Genomic DNA, 22,989 nt, shown 5'->3' on the forward strand with positions numbered 1-22,989 from the left:
AATGGAAAAGCACTTGAGGCCTGGGATGTGGGAAAATCCAGATTCAAGCCTCAGTAGGGATCCAAAAGAAAATGAAGTTCTCTATCAAAAAAAAAAAAAGGTTTGAAGTTAATGGCAATGTCAACAGTGGTATCTGTGGCTCTGATAAAAATCAGAACAGATGAGAAAAAGAGAGAATGATTTGAAATGAAAAGTAAACAAAGTTTAAAAGACTTTGAGAGAAAATAGACGTTGTATCATGTTCACTTCATTTCCTTTTCCATTTGATATGTGTGACAATAAGCAAAGGAGAGAAATTATGATGTCTCCTGTTTCAAACGAAGAGATGCTCTGGAACTGGGTAGCCTATTTTCCATAAAAAGGACAGATGTAGACGTTAAGAAGTAACTTAGAAATAGTAAAAGAAGAAAATCCATCACCTGGTAGACATCCTCAAAGCCAGCATCGCATCCTTCAATAGTGTATGTTTCAACTGGTGTTCTCCCAGGAGGTAAATCGGTTATCTGTTATTATAGAAACCAATGAATAATTGCCAGTAGGCAAATAAACAAATGAAAAAATGAAGTATACAAGCTTAGAAGACCCAAAAGTTAAAAAGCATTGCCAACTTAGATCAACTAGGAAGAGGACTAGATTTCCAATCTTCAAAGCCATAGCTAAGGGGAAGTTAAACAGGCAGATAACATGTCTCATCCAATTTCTCTCCCCAGCTCCCAAACTAGAAAGAAAAAAAAAAACAAAAAGAAGGGCAAAGTACTTGAGGTCCCTTAAATAGACCTAAAAGATAATTTTCAAAATTCTCAAGTAGGCACAAAAAACATACGGAGATGAAATAAAGAGGAAAGATCCTTCAAACCCATCCAATATCCCTTTCCAATAGTCCATCTCCAGCCTGTTTAGTTTTTAAAATAAAAGAGTCTCCAAAGTGCCAAATAAGAGAAAAAGGCACATAAAAGTCCACATTAAAAATGACATCTACAAAATGCCCAAAGTATGTTCAGAGGAAAAAAACATGCCCATCTTAATATAACAGAGTTGGATCATCCATAACACCAACAAAGTTGAAAAAGTTTGCAGAATTGTTCAAATTACAAACCACTAAGTTTCAGAACTACATCTTTTTAAGCATGACCTGAACTATATAGCATGCTAGTAAATTTAAAGACAGCTTTACATACTTGTGTCAGGGACATGTCTCCATATAAAGCAAGAGCAAGTGTCCTTGGTATAGGAGTAGCTGACATTGCAAGAATATGAGGAGCCATACGTGTATCTCCTTCTGACAACACATCTGAACTAGCCTCGGCCATTCTTGAACTAATAGAATTATAATATAACTGCAGGGTCACAAGTCTCAATCTCAGACTATAAAATGGTGTAGAGCATTAGAAGGAAAGTCAGACAGAGCACAGCATTAATGTCAACTGAAAGGTAATAAGAAAGCCGTCATTTTCAGAAGAATGAAAACCCAAGGCCTACCTTGTAGAATGCATTAAATATTAATTGGAAAATAAATGCCAATGATAGTAAAAGCAAAACCCCATGATTCTGGTTTCTCAAGAAAATGAAAAATGGAAGCTATTCCCGTGGACATTACCACTAATCATAGTCCAAGTTTCAAAACATCAATCTACATGCTGATATATCAATAGGAATCTCATATATTCATGGAAAATTTGACTGAGATCTAAAGCAGGAAAACATCGATTGACAATGATTTGTGTGTGTGCACGAGTGAATGAGAGAGAGAGAGAGGGAGGGAGGGAGAGAGACATCAACAGACCTCCATGGGCAATTTGACCTAAGACTAAAACAGGAAAACATGAATCAACAATGATGTGTGTGTGTTTGTGTGTTGGTGTGTGGTGTGTGTGGATGTTCATGTGTTTGTGTGTGTGTGTGTGAGAGAGAGAGAGAGAGAGAGGGAAAGGATTGTTTAAAGGAAATGTTGAAGAACGTGTGTACTCTTTTCGCCTTTCTAGGTTTTTCTAATACATCCTCTTATTTGCCTATAAAAAAAAAAAAGGAAATGTTGAAGAACTTAAATTCAAAGGGATAGAACAGGATTACAGAAACCAGTGCCAAAACTGATATGATTCTACTTTTAGGTTCGTTTAGTAATTCCAACAAGAAGTTTCCCCCACTTTTTTTTATTGAAATGACTAAAGTAACCACAGTAGACAGTTTTTTTTTCATGGGAGGCCCTCATACAAAGCCTTTTTTTTTCCCATGTCAATCAAAATAAGTGGAGTAGCTCAGATTGTTAAATTTATGAAAGATTTTAAGTTTCACACAATCTGAGAACTAGGAAAATCTTACTCCAATATGAAGGAGTATCACATGATGAAATACCAAAATTATACTTGCAGCACTGCTGGAGAGCAGTCATAATATTAAGATTCCAGCAACTCTGCCTAATATTAATGACAATTTAGTATATGTATAAACAATATTTATTGTAATTATTATTTCATTTATTTAATTTCTATTTTTGAAAAAAACACACCTTTTGCCTAGGATGGGAGGGTTTGCCATAGACACTACATGCTCGCTAATTGACTTCTCAAGTAGGGTGGTGTTGTAATTAATCAATATATTGTATTTAAATGTTATACTCTATTATGGAAGATTATTTATGCCTGCCATCCTGCATTTTTCTCACATAGGCATCAGAAATTTGTGATATATTATTTTAATTTTGAAAAAAATGAATTTTAACTGTTTATTAGTATCTATATTCGTATCTATATTCGCATATCTTGGAGTCACATTACAGTTTCCACTAATCATCACTAGTCTCTACATCACTTCATTTATTTATTTTTTCCTTTTCAACATTAATATGCTACCAAAATCCATGAATTTGTTAGATACATGTTATTTCATGGCATCAATGTAACATCATATCAGCATTTAAAACCTCAGCTGTGGCCACAGAAAAATAAAGGGTGGGAAGAAATGCAGAAAAATTTTCAGTTCCTATTTAACACGAACTACATTAAGTGCTTGCAAGGGAACTTAAGCAGAAAGCTTTGGGAACAAGAGCTTAACAATCATGGTCAAAGAGAAAATGTTAAATCACTCCAACAATTTGGTAAGTCTGAAAATTCCGAAACTCAGTTTATCGCCATCTTATTAGCCTGGGTTCGATTCTCTAGTTAATATACAATAAAAAAACTAGTCCGACAAAAGCAAAAGCAAAAGCAATAGCAAGCACACGTGCCTGAACCAGGCGTAGGCATGACGGAACCTGCTGGTGAATAATGGTTCAGGAAATGCATAGAAGTTCTCCTAAAACATTACAATAACTGTATCAGCTAAGCAGTACAAGATCCAGTGTCTGCATTTTAGTTTTTGTGATATTGTCTGTTCTATTGTGTAGATCTTGTACCAAATCAGCTCACCTCATGGCCTGCTGATTACGAATGGTCCACATTTTCTTTCCTTTTTTCTTTTGATTAAAAAAAATAATATTTTACTTCATTTAAAAAAAAAAAAATAGAAAAAGGATAAGATATCCACCAAGAGAAACAAGAAGTAAGCAAACTACTAACCAAATACAACTAAGCACATCCAAAGGCCACACACCCACCAAAAGCCTATCAAAGACCTTGTCAAATCTATGGAATCTCCAACAAATACCTTCAACATCTGAACCCCTTGCTTTGTTAAATGATCTACTATTTGATTGGCCGATATAAGCTTCCTAACAAAGTTCACAACTAAGGCATCCAGAGAGATCCAATATCGTTGCTATCTCCAAGCTTTTCTTCTACCATAGGAAACATAGAAGGAGACATCATCATGGGATAAAGCCTCTTAAGTGTATTCAAGAAAGGGAAGGAAAGAAATAACTGAACTTTATGTGACTTAATATTAGTTGGAATTAAATTAGGATTAGTATTTATATGAGTTAAAATAGGAGTAGTTAATTATTAGAATCAGAATAGGAGGACTAGGATTAGAGTCATAATAGGTCATTAGAAGTCGTGTAGAATTTGGATTTCTTAGAGAAGCCTCTAGAAAAGGCAAATTGACATAAACCAACAAAAAGAGTAATTACATAATATTAGTTTTTTTGCAAGTGTTGCAATTCTCAACGATGAGACTATTATTTTTCTTCTATGTGAGTTTCCTAGAAGGCCTTAGTAAGATTCTTAAGTTTCTATCCCATCTTCTTACCCTATTTCTCTATATTCTTATTTTATCTTTTTTTGTTATAATAAACTTTATCTCTTGTTCCTCTCCTCAAACCCCAAAAGATAAAAACCCAAGCCCACCAATTTGATTATAGACATCTGTTTGAGGGTTGTCCTACATCACATTGGTTGAATCCCCCTCTACTAGGGGCAATTACCACTTATTGTAAGCTTGCTATTGGAGAATCAATACAAGAATTTCCAAATTATATGACTAGTTTTTGAGAGAAGAAAAATTAGTTCTGCTTATTCAATACTTAAGAATGTACAAAGACATATAGGAGAGATTGGTTCTACAATAATCTCAACCAATCTAACCAAAGGCATAAAAATCGTAAATCCTAACTGCCTAATTTACCAGAAAAATTCAAATTATAAATTCGAATTTTATCATCCTAAATCTTCAATGCTCCCCCTCAAATTGGTGCATGGATGTCTATCATGCCCAACTTCTTGATGAGAAACTCGAAGTTAGGTCTGAACAACCCTTTTGTAAGAATATCAACCATCTATTGTGTTGTTGGAACAAATGGCATACAAATACCTGCCTCGTGCCTTTCTTTTATAAAATGTCTTGTCAATCTCAACATGTTTGGCTATATACATATCGTATTGTACCGCATGTGCAATGCTAACTGCAGTCTCATTGTCGCAATACAACTTCATGCACATGTTTTATTGGTCTCTTGAGCTCTTCCAAACTCATTTCAACCTCAACATCTCAAATATCCTGTGAGTCATTGCCCTGTATTCAGACTTTGTGCTGCTTCATAATACCACGTTTTGTTTCTTGCTCCTCCAAGTAACTAAGCTACCCCACACATATGTACAAAATCCTGATGTGAACCTCTGATTGGTAATTGAACCTGCCCAATCCGTGTCAATATAAGCCTCAATATTCTGTTGAACATTCTTCTGAAAGAATAGACCTTTCCCTAGTGTATTGTTCAAGTACCTTAGGATTCTATACATGGCCTCAAGGTGTTCTACATGAGGAGAGTGCATAAACTGACTTACCAAACTGACTAACTCACTAAGCCTTCATCACCAAATCCCTCCTATAATAACCACAGGCCATCATACTACGAGGACTCCTCAGAACTCTTAGTGAAGGATGCCTAGAGTGAAATGAGATTAACATACAACATCCCATATAAATTAATTGACCTCCTCTTCACAAAGAAATAGCTTTCTTCCTTGAAAAATAACCCACAAAATAATTAATATCCATAATATTCTCTAGCTACGATTCCAACAAAAACCCTGAAACACAATATCGATCATGCATGCAACATTTTTAGGGGGAACCTTAGAATCTGACAGAGAAACCTCTGCTATGGCCCCATAGTAAGAAAAAATGTAGAGGGCAAGAAGGATCAGTAGTCTCCCCAACCCTCAGACACAAGACATAGAATTCAAGGGTTGCTTTATTAGTCATTATCCATGTGAAGCTGTAATGCTTGTTGGAGCTTTAGATCTGCAAATAAAACTGCATTGAGGAAAGGTATGATAATCACTTTGCCAAAGGTAGAAAAGAAGATTTAGATGTGAAAAGGCCTAAAAGTTATATAATCCAGACTCTCTCATCATTCTGGAAAGGAGCTAGACAAGGGCAACAACAGAGGGAAAAGTCCTCCAACCATAGACCCTTTCAAAAATAAACTCTCATTCATTCTACATCCCCAATGATGAACCAAAGATGAGTAAAGGTAACTTTAGAGATAGCTTTCAAAGGACAACAATATGAACACCTAACCACAAAGTCACCATCCTACCTATTGGACTGCACTGCTTATATGTTTAAGATGACAGTATGCCACAACAAATCACAGTCAGTAGGAAATCTCCTCCAAAAACTTACCCAGAATAGCTTTTTCTATCAGGGATCCTCTATACCCAAACTTCCTTCGCATTTCAGCTTAAAAACTCGGTTCCATCCCACCAAATGACCTTCCTTCTTTTCCCCAACTCCAGATAACAATCTCTTTTAATTTTCTCAATCCTAGAGGCAAACCTTAATGGTTTTTTCAGGATGAATAAATAGTATGTGGGAACATGAGCAATACTGAATAAGAGTTATTTTTACCACCAAGGATAAGAAGGCTTTCTTATGTCTACCACTTCTCCTAAAGATTGTGTCTGCCATTATGTACTATAAATTGAGGACCCTCAGGTTACCCCCAAGGGGGAGACCTAAAAATGTTAATGACCAATTACCTGGTTTGAAGGATGCAACCATACATTGATACACCAATGCTACCAGTTGATATCAACACCAACTAAAAGGTTTTTTTATATACGTTGATCTAAAGGTCAGACACCAAATAAAAGATTTTAGGATGAGGTTTTGACATTATTAAGATCACCTACCACTGCCTCAGAGAAAAATGCATTGCCATATGCTAACTGCATTTAAATAAAACCTTTCTTGTTACATATGAACCATCCTACACATGACATCCACCATAATCAATCATAAAAAGGTGGGTTGAGAATTAGCCAACAAAATAACTACAAAAATTTTAAGAAATTCTCATCATCGCAGGTCAACAGAAGCAAACCACCTTACTGTTAAACCTTCCTCTTTGGATCACACCAAAACGATGTTGTTCATCCACCACAGCAATGCGTAAAGCAGAGAATTCCACTTTTTCAGATATTAAACTGTGGGTTCCAATGACCAATGAGATGTCTCCATTTTGAAGACCCTGTGCACCAAAGCACAATCTTATTACTCTGAAAAGATTAACTAGGAAAGCTAAAGTATTTGATAATAATACATGCCTTATGAGTCATCCGCGATTGCTTTGATGGTGTTGAACCTGTGAGTAAAGCAATAGAAGGTTTGCACTCAGCCCCCTCCATATTCTCCAGCAAATTGATGAGTTGCTCATAATGTTGGAGAGCAAGCAGCTCAGTTGGAACCATGAAAGCTGCCTAAAAAGATTAGAAAAGTAAATCTAACAATCAATTACCTATCCTGCATCAAATCTATAAATGGAGTAAGTTTCAAAATTTTTAATAGCCAAATATCTCATATGTGCAAACATACAGGGAAAATAACAAACAAAAGGATACAGATACTGAAGCCTGTATGTATACTCACACACATTTCAATAAACAAATAAAAGAATATAAAAGGTCAAAATTGATGCAGTGCCTAACCTGATAACCTGAACCAATAACCTCCATACATGCCAGAAAAGCTACCACAGTTTTCCCACATCCAACATCACCCTGAAGAGAAATGTACAATCATTAGTCAGAAAATATTAGCAAATGGGCACCTTCTTCAGTTTTCAATAATATTAGTTGACATGCCATGAGGTAATTAAAAATAATGGTGAAAAATCATAGTTTGTTCTTTTGACAACTTCAGCTCTTTTAAATGTCTGCTAATGTTTCTTCGCCTTTCTCCAAGAGATTCCACCTTAAGCAAATATGCTTCAATTTTTTTTTTTTTTTTTGATAAGCAAACACATATATTAGCAAAAGGCAAAACGCCGCAAAGCATACAGGAAGTATACGAGGCGACGGGGGCCTCACAAGCTTACCAAAGAAACAACAAAAAACCAACCAACCCTTAACTGGAGGCTATCCACTCCAGGAAACCTATAAGGGAGCGAGACTCCGCACCACTATACAATTTTGCCCACCCCCACAGATTACAAACAAAAGAATTCTTAACTTTCTGTATAGCTAACTCCCCCCTCCCTGAATGCTAATCTATTCCTTTCCTTCCAAACCGTCCAAAAAATAAATAATGGTATGGATCTCCAAATTTTCTCCCTCTTTTTTCCCACAAAAGAACCCTTCCAGCTGACAATCACCTCCTTTACAGTTTCTGGAAAGACCCATTGGGCTCCAACTAAGCCAAGAACTATCCCCCATAACACTCTAGCCACTGTACAATGTATAAGAAGATGGTTGACGTTTTCCTCATCCAAACCGCATAAATAGCAGCGATTAGGAAGCTGCCACCCTCTCTTTTGTGGCCTATCAAGCGTGAGAACCCTCCCCCAAGTAGCTTCCCACGCAAAAAACACTAGCTTGGAAGGAACATTCTCCACCCAAATGCCCTTTTTGGGAAAGAGCAGGGTACTATGGCTTATCAGCAGCTCATATGCTTCCTTCACTTCAAACTTCCCATTTTTCCCCCCCTTCCAAAGTGCCAAGTCCTCCTCCAAGGTGATTCTTTGACTCCTTATGATTTGTAGCAATTCATCAACCATGTTCAGCTCCCAATCATTGAAGCCCCTAGAAAACCTTAAGTTCCAACTTCCTTGATCAGAATTGTAGTCCCATAACTCCCCCACAGTGGCACTCCTTTGGGCAGCCACATTGAAGAGTTGAGGGAACCTATGAGCCAACTCCACCTCCCCACACCAAGGGTCCTTCCAAAACCTGATTTTGGTGCCTTTTCCGACCTTAAAATTCATTTTGTCCCAACACCAATCAGCTTCTTTCATGATCTCCTTCCAAACTCCAACCCCAAAAGCTCCATTTACCTTCTTAGTCCTCCACCCAAGTTCCTCTTGCCCATATTTTGCCACAAGGACACATTTCCACATCTCCTCCTTAGCATTAGCAAATCTCCACACCCATTTTCCAAGAAGGGCTTTGTTCAAAGGGACTAACTTCCTCAACCCCAGTCCCCCCTTCTCCTTACCCACGCACACCCTCTCCCAATTGACAAGGTGGGCTTTTCTTTCCGTGCTTCCTCCTCCCCACAAAAAGTCTCTTTGCAACTTTTCTAGTCTTCTTGCCACTACCCTAGGCATACGGAAGAGAGACATCTGATATAGCGGCATGCTAGCCAGAGTACTCTTTATGAGTGCAATTCTTCCGCCCTTTGATATGTATTGCCGCTTCCAGAGGGCCAGCTTCCACCTCATCCTTTCCTCCACCCCATCCCACACGCTCACAGCCTTATTGGGCGCACCTAGGGGCAGTCCCAGATAAGTTGAAGGCAACTGACCTACCTTGCAACCCAACTCCACAGTCATCTCAAGGATTTCCTCCACCTCCCCTACCGGAATGATCTCACTTTTAGCCAAATTTATCCTCAGCCCTGAAGCAGCTTCAAACCAACATAAAATCCAGCTCAAAAATGTCATATCATCTTTCCTAGCCTCACAGAAGACTATGGCGTCGTCGGCAAAAAGAAGGTGGGAGATATTCACAGCCTGCCCCCTGCCCCTCTGGATCCTGCACCCGGAAATGCAGCCCCCTTCCACAGCCCTCCGAATAAAGGCGCTCAACACCTCCATTCCCATAATGAACAAGTATGGGGATATGGGATCGCCTTGCCGCAGCCCTTTAGAGCTGGAGAAAAAACCAGCTGGTTCCCCATTAATTAATACTGAGAACTTACCAGTGGAAATGCAACTCCATATCCACTCCCTCCACTTAACCCCAAAACCCATTTTTTGCATAACCCTCATCAAAAACTGCCAATTCACACTGTCATACGCCTTTTCAATATCTAACTTGCAGATCAGGCCATTTTCACCTCTTTTCTTCCATGAGTCAATCACCTCGTTCGCTATTAGAGACGCGTCCAAAATCTGCCTATCCATGACAAAAGCGTTCTGGTCTGAAGAGACCACTTTACCAACCACGTTTTTAATCCTATTGGCCAGCACCTTAGCCAAGAGTTTATACAGCCCGCCCACTAGGCTGATCGGCCTGAAATCCCCCAGCTCCTCCGCTCCTTTTTTTGGGATAAGGACTAGAAACGTGGTATTAAGGCTTTTGAGAAAAGCCTTTTGCTCATGGAAATCCTTGAACATCTCCAAAACCTCCTCCTTTACAAACTCCCAGCAGAGTTGCCAAAAGGCCCCCGTGAATCCATCCGGCCCAGGAGCCTTATCCCCATTCATGCCCATAAGGGCCGAATGGACCTCCTCTTCCGTGAAGGGAAGCTCCAAGGTGTCCGCCTCTTGTTGGCTAATCTGATTCAAGTCCAACCCCCTTATATCTGCCTTCCACTCCGAGTCTTCCGTTAACAACCGTTGAAAAGCATCTACTATTCCATTCCTCACATCTTGCTCCCCTAAAAGCCATACCCCATTTATTTTTATTTTTTCCATGGTCTGCCTTCTTCGGTGTGCGTTTGCCATTCGATGAAAGTACCCCGTATTTCTATCCCCTTCTCTTAGCCACAGCTCCCTTGAGAGCTGTCTCCAGTGTATCTCCTCCAGCTTAACCCATTTCGCGTAATCGTCTTTTACTTCTTTTTTCCTTGACAGCTCCTCTTCTGTCAGGCCCCTTTCACCTTCCACTTGGTCCCAATAGTCCACTTGCTGCAGTGCAGCCATCTTATTACTCTCCAGATTCCCAAACACCTCTCTGTTCCAGACCTTTAGTTTCTGCTTAATCACCTTTAGTTTTGTAGCCAACCTATAGCTGGCCCTTCCACTCACTGACATCCCCTGCCACCAACTCCGCAATAGGTCTTTGAACCCTTCCACTTTCAGCCACATATTCTCGAACCTGAATGGTGATGGACCTCTTTTTATACCACCCCCCTCAATTATGATTGGAAAGTGATCCGATATATGCCGAGAAAGTCTCTTCTGGGTCACATTCCTAAACTGATCAAGCCAGCTGGGTGAAACCATAAACCTGTCCAGCCTGGCCCAGGCTTGATTTTGAAACCCCCCACTCCACGTAAAAGATCCACCTTGAAGAGGAAGATCAACAAGCTCAAGGTCATCCATAACCTAAGCAAATCTCCTCATAGCTGGTGTAATCCTCCCCTGCCTACTTCTTTCCCCTTGAGAGAGAATCACATTAAAATATCCCCCTACACACCAGGGTTCCCCCCAAAGCCCTCTTATCGCCCTAAATTCCTCCCAAAGGCACTCCCTATCCTCTTTGGTAAAGGGGCCATAGACACCCGTGAACACCCATATTGCCCCATTTTCCACAGTTCTGAATTTACAGGACATTGAGAATTGGCCCTCCTCCCACTCCAACAATTCCAAAGACCTCTTGTCCCAGCAAATTAGCACACCTCCCGCTGCCCCAGCTGCTTCAATAGTTCTCCAGTCTAAAAATCTCCCCACCCCTAAGCTTTTCACCATCCCATCCGTCATTAACTGTATTTTTGTCTCTTGGATACAGAATAAGTCCACCTTCTGTTTTCTAACCACAGACTTAATAATTCTTCTTTTATTAACATCATTTGCCCCCCTCACATTCCAACTCAACATTTTAAGATTCATTAAACAAACAGAGTTGTCCCCCTCTACTTTTCAGATGACTATTTTTCTTGTCATTCCCCTTGTATTTGACTGAGCATTCCAACCTTTTGAGCTCCCTCTCAAATTTTGATTTTTCCAGTAATCCTTTGCTATGGATCCTTTCCCGTCTTTTTCTGATTTTGGACAAGAAGTCCAATATTTCTCTCTCCAGGCCTTCTACTGAAAATCCCAGAAGCTTGCTAAATTTAGCCAAGCTGCTATCCTCCTATTTAGTCTCCTTCTCGCTTCTTTGAGCCTGGGCCTCCATCATAGCTGGAGTGCCTTCTGGGTTTTGGACTTCTAGAGCATCACAGTTGATCTCAATCAGGTCCCAACAACCCTCTCTACTCGCTGAAGGTCCCCCTAAGGATGCGGGCTCCATCTTGTTTTCCTTCTGGAGGCCCGCCCTTGTTTCCCCAGAGTGGTCGCAAGACTCCCTCTCCGGAGTCCGACCAAAAAAATTAGAAGAAGGAGAAGAGGAAACCACAACCCTTAGGTTAGAGACAGACCCATACCTTAAGACTTCATCCATGATCGCCCTCTTAGCCACTGACCACTGGAGAGCCTGCTGCTGCATCCCATTTACCTCCTTCTCTCGGCACTTAATGAATTCCTCTTCCAGCTTTAGGCCCAAGCCATCATCTTCATAGTCCGTGCCAGTCTTTTGGACCTGCGTTTGGCCCAGACCACCCCCAACCTTTATAGCAGGCCCATGGGACAAGAACTCCAGCCCTTCGGAGGCCCTTCCCTCAACCAGCCCACATTCTTTCCCAATTGCAGCCCATTCATCCTTCTTATTAAAAGGCCTACCTTGCATAGTTGGGCCATAGTCCCACTTTTGGCCCACGGAGTCACAGCCCATTCCAGATGAGCTTGACCCATCGCCTGCGAATCCGGATCTTTGCCGGGTCGCCCGCCCAACTAGAGCCCAATTTTCAAACTGTCTCACCTGCTCTCCCGTCCCATCTTCTGACCGGCGCTGTTCCTTGGGGGCAGCGCCCAGATTTTCCCCCACACGCCATCCCGCGAGTGGTTCTTCCTCACCCCTGACCTCCCCTCTCTGTCTCCCACAGCCATCTCGGCCATCCCCCTTTTTCTTCCTTATCTCCGGCGAAATCTCCCACCACAGCGTCACAACGAACACCTCCCCCTCCACCCCTATCTCCATCGAACTCGGCAAAACCCCTTCAGGCAGCTTTACTTTGATCCTTGCCCATTCCAGGTCCTCCTTCCTCTCCGTCAGAGGATCGACGTCCAAAAAACCGCCGCACGCGTCCCCCATTCTCTTCAGAATCGCCAACACCCACAATGAGATTGGTAGACCCAACATTCTAACCCAAGCTTCCTTCCTATTTTCCCCCTCTGGAGCACATCCAAACTTCGGACTCCACACCTCCAGTCCCATTTGGATCCCTCCCACTGGTCTCTCCCCCGAGGCTAACACCCTCTTGGCTTCTTCCACTTTTTCAAACTCCAAAAGGGCACAGCCCTTCCCCAATCTAGCCAAACCCATCTTACCTTTCAAACCCCACGCTCTTGCCGCTGCCCACCCCAAACTCGCAAGGTCTTCTTCTCGCGCTGAACTAAGGCTCCATTTGCCTATCAAGCACTGCCTCAATCTATTCATATTATTCTTTGTTTCCTCCTCCCTTGTCTCCACTCTGAGCCTTGTTGTATCCCTGAGCTCTGAGCCCTTTACCACTTCCGCATACAGCTTGCACGACTCCCTTACTCCTTGGTCCCTTTCCTTTTCATCGAGCCAGTATCCTTCCCTCCGTAGAGCCTCTATCACAGCAACCCATCCTCCCTTTTCCTTTCCCCCTCTTGGTATACAAATTCCAAACCTCCTCTTCTCCATGTCCGTCACCCCCAGGCGAATAAAGCACCCGGCCCTATTCGCCTCTCTCACCATGCAGTAAGATCTCCCTTTTTCCTTCCAGCCCTTCTCCCATCTTCCTTCTTCCCCATTCCTCAGACACTGAGACAACCCTTCTAAGAACAATCCCACACTCGCCGGCCCCAGTCGGACCCAAGACACTAACTCACCCTTGCTTTCCGATATCACAACATGACGCTTTCCATTTTTATCCTCAGTTTCTACTTCGAACATCTTCGATTCCACCACAAATCTATTTCCTTTCCTCCTCCCACGATTCTCCGCCCGAGACTCCCCTTCCTTGCTTTCGGCCTCTCGAAACCCCTCACTCTCTCTCATTTCGGCCTATTCAATAACAATTAAGAACCACTTGAAATCTCAGGGTAAATCCTGTTATAGTAACATAACATGCATTTGATCTTCCAACTTAAATTGATTTTTCCATTGAACTTCACCAGTTCAAGCTTCAATTTTAAAACCTGTGCTAACATCTTGAAACCCTAATTGAGGCTCTGACACCAGTTTCTCAAGATTTTACATGTTATGGAGAGAAAAATTGAAGGAAAGAAACAAGAGCAATCATAAAAAGCACACATGGTTCTTCCATGGTTTGGCTCAAAACCCAAGTCCAAAAGCAAAGATTATTAGAAAGTTTTACTGAGGAAAGAGATTAATACAAAAATATACTTACCAATGTCTCAAACTCTAACCCAGATTTTCCCAACCTTGAAAAGACTGTTGATTACAGGATTGCCTAGTTCTCTCTATAAATCACTAATTTTCCTAATTGCATTCTTTCACACTCCCCCTCAAACTAGTGAATAGATATTTTCCATTCCCAGCTTGGATACATCTGCATGAAACTTTGCACTACTTAAACCTTTTGTGAATACATCCGCAAGTTGGTAGTCAGTAGATACATAAGAAGTACAAATCAATCCACTATCTAGTTTCTCCTTGATAAAATGTTTGTCTATCTCTATGTGTTTTGTTTGATCATGTTGCACTAGATTATCTGCAATACTGATTTTAGATTTATTGTTGCAGTAAAGTCTCATTCGGTCATCACAACTAATCTTAAAATCTCCCAAAATGACCTTCAACCATAGTAGTTTACAAACTCCTTGGGCCATTGTGTGAACTTTTGCTTCTACACTAGACCTCACCACCAAACTTTGTTTATTACTTCTCCATATCACCAAATTCCCACAAAGAAAGATGCAATACCCAATGGTTGATCTTCTATCAATCACAAATTCAATATAATATGCATCTGTGTATGCTTCAAGTACTAGTCTCGAGCTTTGTTTAAATAGGATGCCCTTTCTTGGAGACCCCTTAAGGTATTGTAACACTCGGTTAGTAGTTTGCAGATGAACCTTTTTTGAACTGTGCATGAACTGGCTAATCACACTCAAGAATATGCTATATTCAATCTTGTGTGAGAGAGATAAATGAGTCTTCCTACTAGACGTTGATACATCTCTTTATTTACTGCAACATCTTCCTTAGTCTCTCTAAGTTTATGAATAGGATCTATTGTTGTGCCCACTGGTTTACACATCAACTTCTCTGTTTCTTTGAGAAGGTTAATTAAAGATTTTTGTTTAGAAATAAAAATTCGCTACTTAGAATGTGCAACCTTGATTCCTAGGAAGTATTTCAAACTTCCTAACTCTTTAATCTCAAATTCCTTGGTCAAGCATTGCCTCAAAGTCTATATCTCCTTTTCATCATTTCCCATCATGATGATGTCATCTACATATACCAATAAAGTTGTAACTCCCCCTAAATCCAAATGCTTGATGAACAACACATGATCCCCCTAACTTTGCATGTATCCCATGTTTTTCATCACTTTAGCAAACCTTCAAAACCATGCCTTGGAGACTATTTCATCCCATATAAAGTTTTCTTTAATTTACACATCTTTTTAGTGGCTAGGTCATTGCCAAACCCAAGAAGGACTTCCATTTAAATCTTTTCTTCCATATCTACGTTTAGAAATGCATTTTTTATGTCATACTATTGTACATCCTAGTTATAATTCGTTGCCAATGATAAAAATAAAAATATATAAATAAATAAATAAATAATTGATTATATTCATCGTGGAAACTAGAGCAAATTTCTCTAGATAATCCACATCATATGTCTAAGTGTATTCTTTAGCTACCAATCTTACCTTGTACCTCTCTAATGTCCAATGTGTTCTATACTTAAAAGTATAGACCTACTTACATTTCATTGACTTTTTTCCCGTAGACAAATCTACTAACTCCCAAGTTTTATTCTTTTCCAGAGCCTCCATTTCTTCATTCATGGTTTTCCTCCAATTTTCATTGGCATCAAACAGAGTAGTAGGAATATGAATATTGTTCAAACTTGTAAGAAAACTCTTATGGGATGGAGACAACTTTTTGAATAACACAACACGGGAAAGTGGATACAAAAGACGTTTAGTGCATTCCCTTGTTCCCTTCCTAATGGTAATAGGGAGATTTTGGTCTAAAACTTAAGTTATGACTTAGTTTGTAAAGGAGGATGAGAGACTGTTACCTCATTTCCAGAAGTTGGTTCAGATTCTTGGACTTGTATAAGCCTAGAGACCGTTGTTTTCTTCCTTGAATACACTTTGCCAATCATTCGATTTCCAGGAGCAAGCTTAATGGACAATGATTTAGGTACAAAGAAGAAGAATACAGACACTGGATTAAACACTAGACCAAAGACTTTAGGAAGGTCAATGAAAAATAGATCAATGAAATAGGAATCCTAATCCTTGTCTTCCTTGACAAAATTCTCCCCCTACAGATAAGGAGTAGGAAAATAAGACTCACTCTCTTTGAAAGCAACATTTGCTAAGACAAAAAAATTTGGATGGTGGATGGTAATACTTATATCCCTTTTGACTTGAGGAATATCCCACAAAAATACATTTGATTGCTCTTGGGTCCAATTTTCCCATGTTTTGACTCTAAGTATGCACAAAGAACACACACCCAAATATTTTAGGAATGAGATGGTTCGTGGTTCTCATGTTCGGATAAAACAATGAAAGTATTTCCATGGGACTTTTGAAACCTAAGACTTTGAAAGGTAATCGGTTTATAAGATGTGTGGCAATTAGAACAACTTCCCCCTAATAAGATTTAAACACATGTTTTTTGAACAGAAAAGTTTGTGTTGTATCAAGGAAGTGACCATTTTTCCTCTCAGCAACTCCATTTTGCTATAGGGTGTTGACACATGATGACTCATAAATTATTCCCTCATGTTAAAAGTATGGAGTTAGGACTTGATTGAAATAATCTTTGGCATTTTCAAACCGAAACCTCTTAGATAATGACACCAAACTGGTTTTTTATCATGTTATGAAAATTTGGTAAAACAAAACTCACATCAGATTTGTGTTAAGTAAGAAAATCCAACAGACCCTAGTACAATCATTGATGAAAAACACAAACCAACATACCCAAATATATTAAGGACAAGGGAAGTGCCTCAAATATCACTATGAATTAGATGAAAAAGCTCTAAACTTCTTTTTTTTATTATTAGTGGAAAAGGTTGAACGCATATGTTTGGCAAGTTCACATACATCACAATGAAAACTATCAACATCTAATTTCCTAAATAAAGAAGAAAACAAGATCTCAACAGTTCTAAATGACAGATGTCCAAGTCTACAATAATGAAGCTAGATTTTTTCTTTATTGAAAAGGTGGTGCTCAAAAAGAAAAAATACAGATGACTCACATATATATACAAGGTATACAAAAATTCCCAACACATAAATTAGAAACTTTCCTAACTTAATTACATCAAATCCCTTTGATTACAAGATTGCCTAATTCTCTCTACAAAAACACAACTTTCCTAATTTCATTCTTCCACAAAGACTCTTATATATAAACCCAGAAGGAGTTGGCATACATACAAGGAATAGGACTTAGGACACCACAACTAAATTCAAGTAGGGGTTGCTTGTTCTTCAGTTCTACTAAAGAACAGACGGTTGAGGAAATCTGCAAAATTAATTATTTGTGAAATAAGGCTACCTCCAGGGGCATTGTGAGGAACTGTCTTGGATAAGAGTTACAACAGATGATATGACCTAAAACTCTAACCTCATGAAGGATATTATACATCTGGATTATGGGTAATCATGATATGAGAATAAATATGTTATTCAGGATATTACTATACTTTATCTTTTATGTATAAAATTAACAGTTCTGTATCAGAGTTCTTATCCGACAAACCGGCATCACCAACCCACCATAAGTCCTGACAATACAAACAAGTCTTCCTTAATATAATAAGCAAACAGATTACAATAGAAAGAGAGGAATGGAGTATTCAAGCCCAACAAATCAGTTCAGATCAAAATCAAGAAAATTGCACATTCAAGGCCTACACCATCTATATATTTTTGAAGTGGAAAATAAACCTGAGAACAAGAACTAAAAACAGAACTGAGCTGAGCTGTTTCAGACTAAAACAGCAGTATTCACATAAAATTCAGGACCTGTAAAAGTCGATTCATAGGGACTGGTCGCTTTAGATCCCAGATAATTTCTGAAGCAGCGCTGAGCTGACTTGAAGTGAGGGAATATGGAAGAGCCTTCAAGAAATTCTTGGTGAGACTGGACCATTCCTCAACAAAAACAGTATTCAATTCAGGTTTTCTGTACTTATCCAGCAATCCATCCTTCTCTATTTTTGTACCAAGACCTTCAAGGATTTGGAATAAGCGCCCTAGCTGATACAAAAAGATAATTAGGATAGTTCAAATATGACTTGTTCATGGAATATAAAAGGGACAATTATACTTTAGGGGTAGATGGGAGTAAAAATTGTTTTAAAGGGATTAAACTTTGCGTAAGTGGTGTAAAAGGATAGAGAAAGTTATGAAATTACTTTGGAGGATATAAGGCTAATTTATCATCCTTAAATACCTTTAAGAGCCTTTTTTTTTTATATATATATATATAAAAAAAGGATAATTAAGTACTCATAATAATCAATATATTAAGATTTCAAGAAAATTAAATAAATAATAAATAAAATCTTTTTTCAAAATTTATTTAATACTCATATCATTTTTTTTTTCAAGTTGCAACTATTATCTTAATTTAATTTTTATTCATTTAATGATTATTATTATTATTATTTTTTATTTTGAAATTTTGTAATTTTTTATTTTTGAATTTTAATTAAATAAAAACTGTACAAGACATGTTTATATTAATTTATTTTTCATTAATTTCATGTTTGATTATTATTATTTTTTAATTAAAAACTATACAAGACATGTTCATATTAATTTATTTTTCATTAATTTCATGTTTGACTATTATTATTTTTTATTTTGAAAATTTGAAAATTTTCATTTTTGAAATTTAATTAAATAAAAATTGTTTATCTTGATTTATATTTCATTAATTTAACATTTGACTATTATTATTTTTTATTTTAAAATTTTGTTTTTTTAAAACTTAATTAAATAAAAATTATATAAGACATGTACAATTTTTTTTTTTTTAGATAGGAAACGACAAAGAGATATATTGATAGTAAAGGACATGTACAAATTTTTAAACTATAAATTTATGTATATATTTTTTTCATTTTCTTTGTTTGTTATTCATACCAAATTAATAGAAAATTTATTTACACACATGCATAAATGTCAAATATAATTTTTTTTTCCATATGTTTACACATGCAAGACAATTATACTAAATGTACAAAACATTTTCATATTTTTATTAACATCTATAAAAACATGTAAATATATTCACAATAGGCGAACTTGTACAACCTGATACAACTAATGTAAATACCTTATACATTTAGTATAAGTGTCTTGTACATATAAGAAAATATAAAATAAAAAAAAATGTATTTAACATTTATACATATGGGTAAACAATGTTTCCAGTGGTATAAAAAACAAATAAAGAAAATAAAGAAAAACACCTAAATATATTCACAGTAAGCAAACTTGTACAAGCCTTGTACACCTAGTATAAATGTCTTATACATTTAATACAAAGTTCCTTGTACATATGCGAAAATATAAATTAAAAAAAAAAAAAACTTATTTGATATTTATTCATGTGTAAACAATATTTTCAATGGTTTGATATTGAAAACAAACTATGAGACTCTAGAAAAAACATGCAAATTGAGATGTGTCAATGATAAAGGGCATTTTTGTCCAAAAATTTTCATAGACTTCACAACAATTATGCAAACTTTAACCCCTTTAGAGCCATTTTGAGCCTCATCTGCCCCTGGAAAGTAATTGTCCCAATTTAAAACATAAACTACACCAACATCAGTTAATTTAACAGGACGTTTTTTACTATGAAGCAAAAAATGACAGGATCCACAGTATAACTGTCAATAATAAATACCATATAAATCAATGGAAAACAACCGCAAGGAAATAAAATCTTAACAGCATTCTCTTTGGAAATTTATATTTAACATTCAGAAAGATAAAGGGTTTCACTCTTGAAAAGTGTATTTCTGTTGCTCCAACAAAAACAAATGTGAAAAATTGGAAAATAGTTTTTGCAGTAAAAGCCCATTTTTCTGGAATGCATTGTGCAAAATATAGTGTGACTCATATTTCATGAAGCAACTCTAAGGTTACATTTTAAAATAAAAAGGAAACTAAGACAAAAAATTTCAAGGAACAAAGTGCATATAATATCTTGAACAGCAGTAGCACATGCAATGCACGTGATGGCTCTAGGAGGGAAAAAAAATGATTGCAGCAAGAGGATAAAATCTCAATATATGGAAAGAAATTTATTTAGATACAAAAGAAGGGTAGAAACAAGTTTCAGTGATTGATCACAAAGAAAGTAAGAGGCTTGAAATGGCAGCAACCAGAAAGGAAAAGGTTTGAAATGTTGCCAGCCACCAACAATTCATACATCACCTAAAGCTATAGTAAAATGGAACTATGATAAGATGACAAGCAGTTTAATCACCTGAAGATAAAAGAACTCATCAAATATCAACCTTTTGCGAGCTAAATCAGCCTCTTTTAAATCCTTTGGCTGGTGAATCCCCACATAAGCCTACATTGGTAACAGAAAACATTTAGCACTTCAAAGAAAACATGTAAATATTGAGGGGAAATGATATTAATAGACACAAGCAAGAGAGACAAACAATATGGAGTCACATCCATGACCATAATACCAAACTTATCAGTCATAAATTGAAATTTTGGAAGCATAATTACGCAGATCACATCAGAATCAGCATTGATAAATGGATGAATCCACAAGCAAGTGAGATTAAAAAGATATAGGCATTAAAATATAAAGGGGTGGATGATGGGAAAACTTATTAAATTTTTGTGATATGACAATGTCTAAATCATTCTGGATGTCAGCAACTGTTCTTTCCTGGATGATTAACAATAGAGAGGATTTTGAAGGTGTGACTATTGACCATAGGGGATGGTGAAGCTATCTAGAGATGCAAGTCATTCTATCTCATGGAAGCTTAGAGAGGCAAGTCTAGAAGCTAATAGTTGGTTAAAAGAGAAGCATCTGCTTCATTGTGCCTTTATGGGGGACCACCTTCCTCCTTGAGACCATGGTTCAAAGTTGCGGTCTCAGTCATTGACTCGAGAGGTCCTAAGGCACATCAGTCTCGGTATCTCAAATCAGTATCGGACAATACATAAAATATATACAATTAAATATACATTTTATAAAATTTTAAGTTTAATTATATTTAATATTATTTAAATAAATATAAAAATATGTTTACTAATCTTTAATATTAAAAGTTCTTTTATTTAATATCTTCATGTTAAATTTGATTAATTATAAATTTTTTCAAATTATGTATCACATTTAATATTGATACAAGTAATTGTTAATTTTTTTTTAGTAATATTTTATCTAACAAAATTTAATTTATACACTAGTAATTTATTTAAAATGTAATTACATTAAATTCTTGTAAATTATATTTACATTTATATTTATCTCATTATATTCATTATCCATTGTATAAAAACCACTATATTCATTACCTATTTTATTTTTTTTAATAAGTAAAGACAATTGTATAAAAGAAAAAGAATACATGACATATACAAAGCAATGAAGGTACGAATACACAAAAAAAAGCAACCGCACCCTAAGAAGAACCTAGCTAATCCACAAAATCTAGCAAGGACATAGAACCATCCCCAATATACAATCTAGCCCAATTCCAAAAAAAAAAATACATAAAGGAGCTACTTTCCAAACCTTTTTCCTTTTTCTACAACAAAGAAGCCTCCCCAACTCAAAAGCAACCCTCTTATCGAAGAGTTCATCACCCATTGTACATTAAATAAAGCCAAAAATCAGTTGCCACAAAATGCCAGCTTTCAAACACCCACTACCACAAAACATTTCATTACCCATTTTATAAATACCCAAACACCATTAGGTAAACCCATTTCTTCATCCTCCCCGTCCTCTTCTTCTCTTTCAAACCCATTTTCTTTTTCTTTCTCTACAGTTGGGTGAATGGGAATAAAACCATCTACAATACCCAAACAACCTCTTGGGTAAACCCATTACCTCATTACCCAAGACTCATTTCTTCATCCTCCTTACCCTCTTCTTCTCTTTTAAACCTTTTTTTTCTTTCTCTACAACTGGGTGAATGGGAATAAAACCATCCACAATTGATTCTCCTCAAGGCTCAAGTTCTAGGCTATTTCTCCTTTCGAATCAATCTAGACCATATTTGAGTCAAACTCGGATATCGGTTTCGAAATGGGCTTGGCCAAGGCGGATACGACTAGGCCAATACTTCGAACCCTGCTTGAGACCAATTTTGTGTGGGCTAGTGATTGGGAGGCTTTTGATGCTCTCACTCTCATTCTTGTCTTTCCTCATATTACTTCTCCAACTTGGAAGGATTTATCATCCATCTCTCTACATTCTCCTCTATTTATAACACTATCTTTCTTTGTTGTCAACAATTTAAAATATAGATAATGCTTGAGTTAGCCTTCCATTAAAGAGGATCTTGACCAGCTCATATACTACTCTGAAACAGTCATGGGTGATTTGATAATTTTAAGTTGATTTCATCATATATCCCCATAATTTTCCACCAGTGAGTTATTAATTAACCTCAGCATTCCATTTCCAAAACAACCAAAACAAATTGTCTTCCTTATCCTAAACACTCCAACAGAAATTCTTCTGCAAACTACCATACATACTGGTAAGAATCTAGAATATTGAAAGCTTACATACTCCATAGCAGACACCACTAAAAGCCTTGTTGCTAAGGATGGAAACCTTCCAGCACCAGAAACACAAATAGCCCATAGGGAGACAAAAATCATTTGAAGGCACAATCCCCAACGAGGAGACTCGCTCACATCCAAAATCATCATAATTTCCCAAATGCATTGTTTTCCATCAACAGTGTTAACATCAATTCAGGTTACATGGCAAGCATCCACTAGATTTGCAACAATGGGAATTATGTAAACAAAGGTAATCAGATAGTTCCCCCAAGTTCTTTTGGACTCAAAATGAAGATCAGAACTAAAACACTACCAACCATTAAAGCATAGTTGCAATCTTTTCAGATTCACCCATTAATAACCAAAACCCAGAAG

The 22,989-nt window shown here is 37.4% G+C and overlaps 1 protein-coding gene across 4 annotated transcripts in view; it reads right to left on the reverse strand.

Annotated features, from left to right (window-relative positions):
- Positions 1-22,989, reverse strand: part of LOC100252614 (ATP-dependent DNA helicase homolog RECG, chloroplastic) — a 52,219-nt gene that overhangs the window by 6,673 nt on the left and 22,557 nt on the right. For all 4 annotated transcript variants that reach the window (XM_010658986.3, XM_059738883.1, XM_010659087.3 and 1 more), the window contains 7 exons: positions 20,333-20,422; positions 17,854-18,087; positions 7,365-7,436; positions 6,984-7,136; positions 6,764-6,907; positions 1,179-1,337; positions 420-503 (listed from right to left, as the gene is read on the reverse strand). In XM_010658986.3, coding sequence (XP_010657288.1) covers positions 420-503; positions 1,179-1,337; positions 6,764-6,907; positions 6,984-7,136; positions 7,365-7,436; positions 17,854-18,087; positions 20,333-20,422 — 936 coding nt within the window. The remainder of the gene's footprint in view (positions 1-419; positions 504-1,178; positions 1,338-6,763; positions 6,908-6,983; positions 7,137-7,364; positions 7,437-17,853; positions 18,088-20,332; positions 20,423-22,989) is intronic.

The sequence above is a fragment of the Vitis vinifera genome, chromosome 1 (assembly GCF_030704535.1).
Source record: "Vitis vinifera cultivar Pinot Noir 40024 chromosome 1, ASM3070453v1".
In the NCBI taxonomy this organism is placed as follows: Eukaryota; Viridiplantae; Streptophyta; class Magnoliopsida; order Vitales; family Vitaceae; genus Vitis; species Vitis vinifera.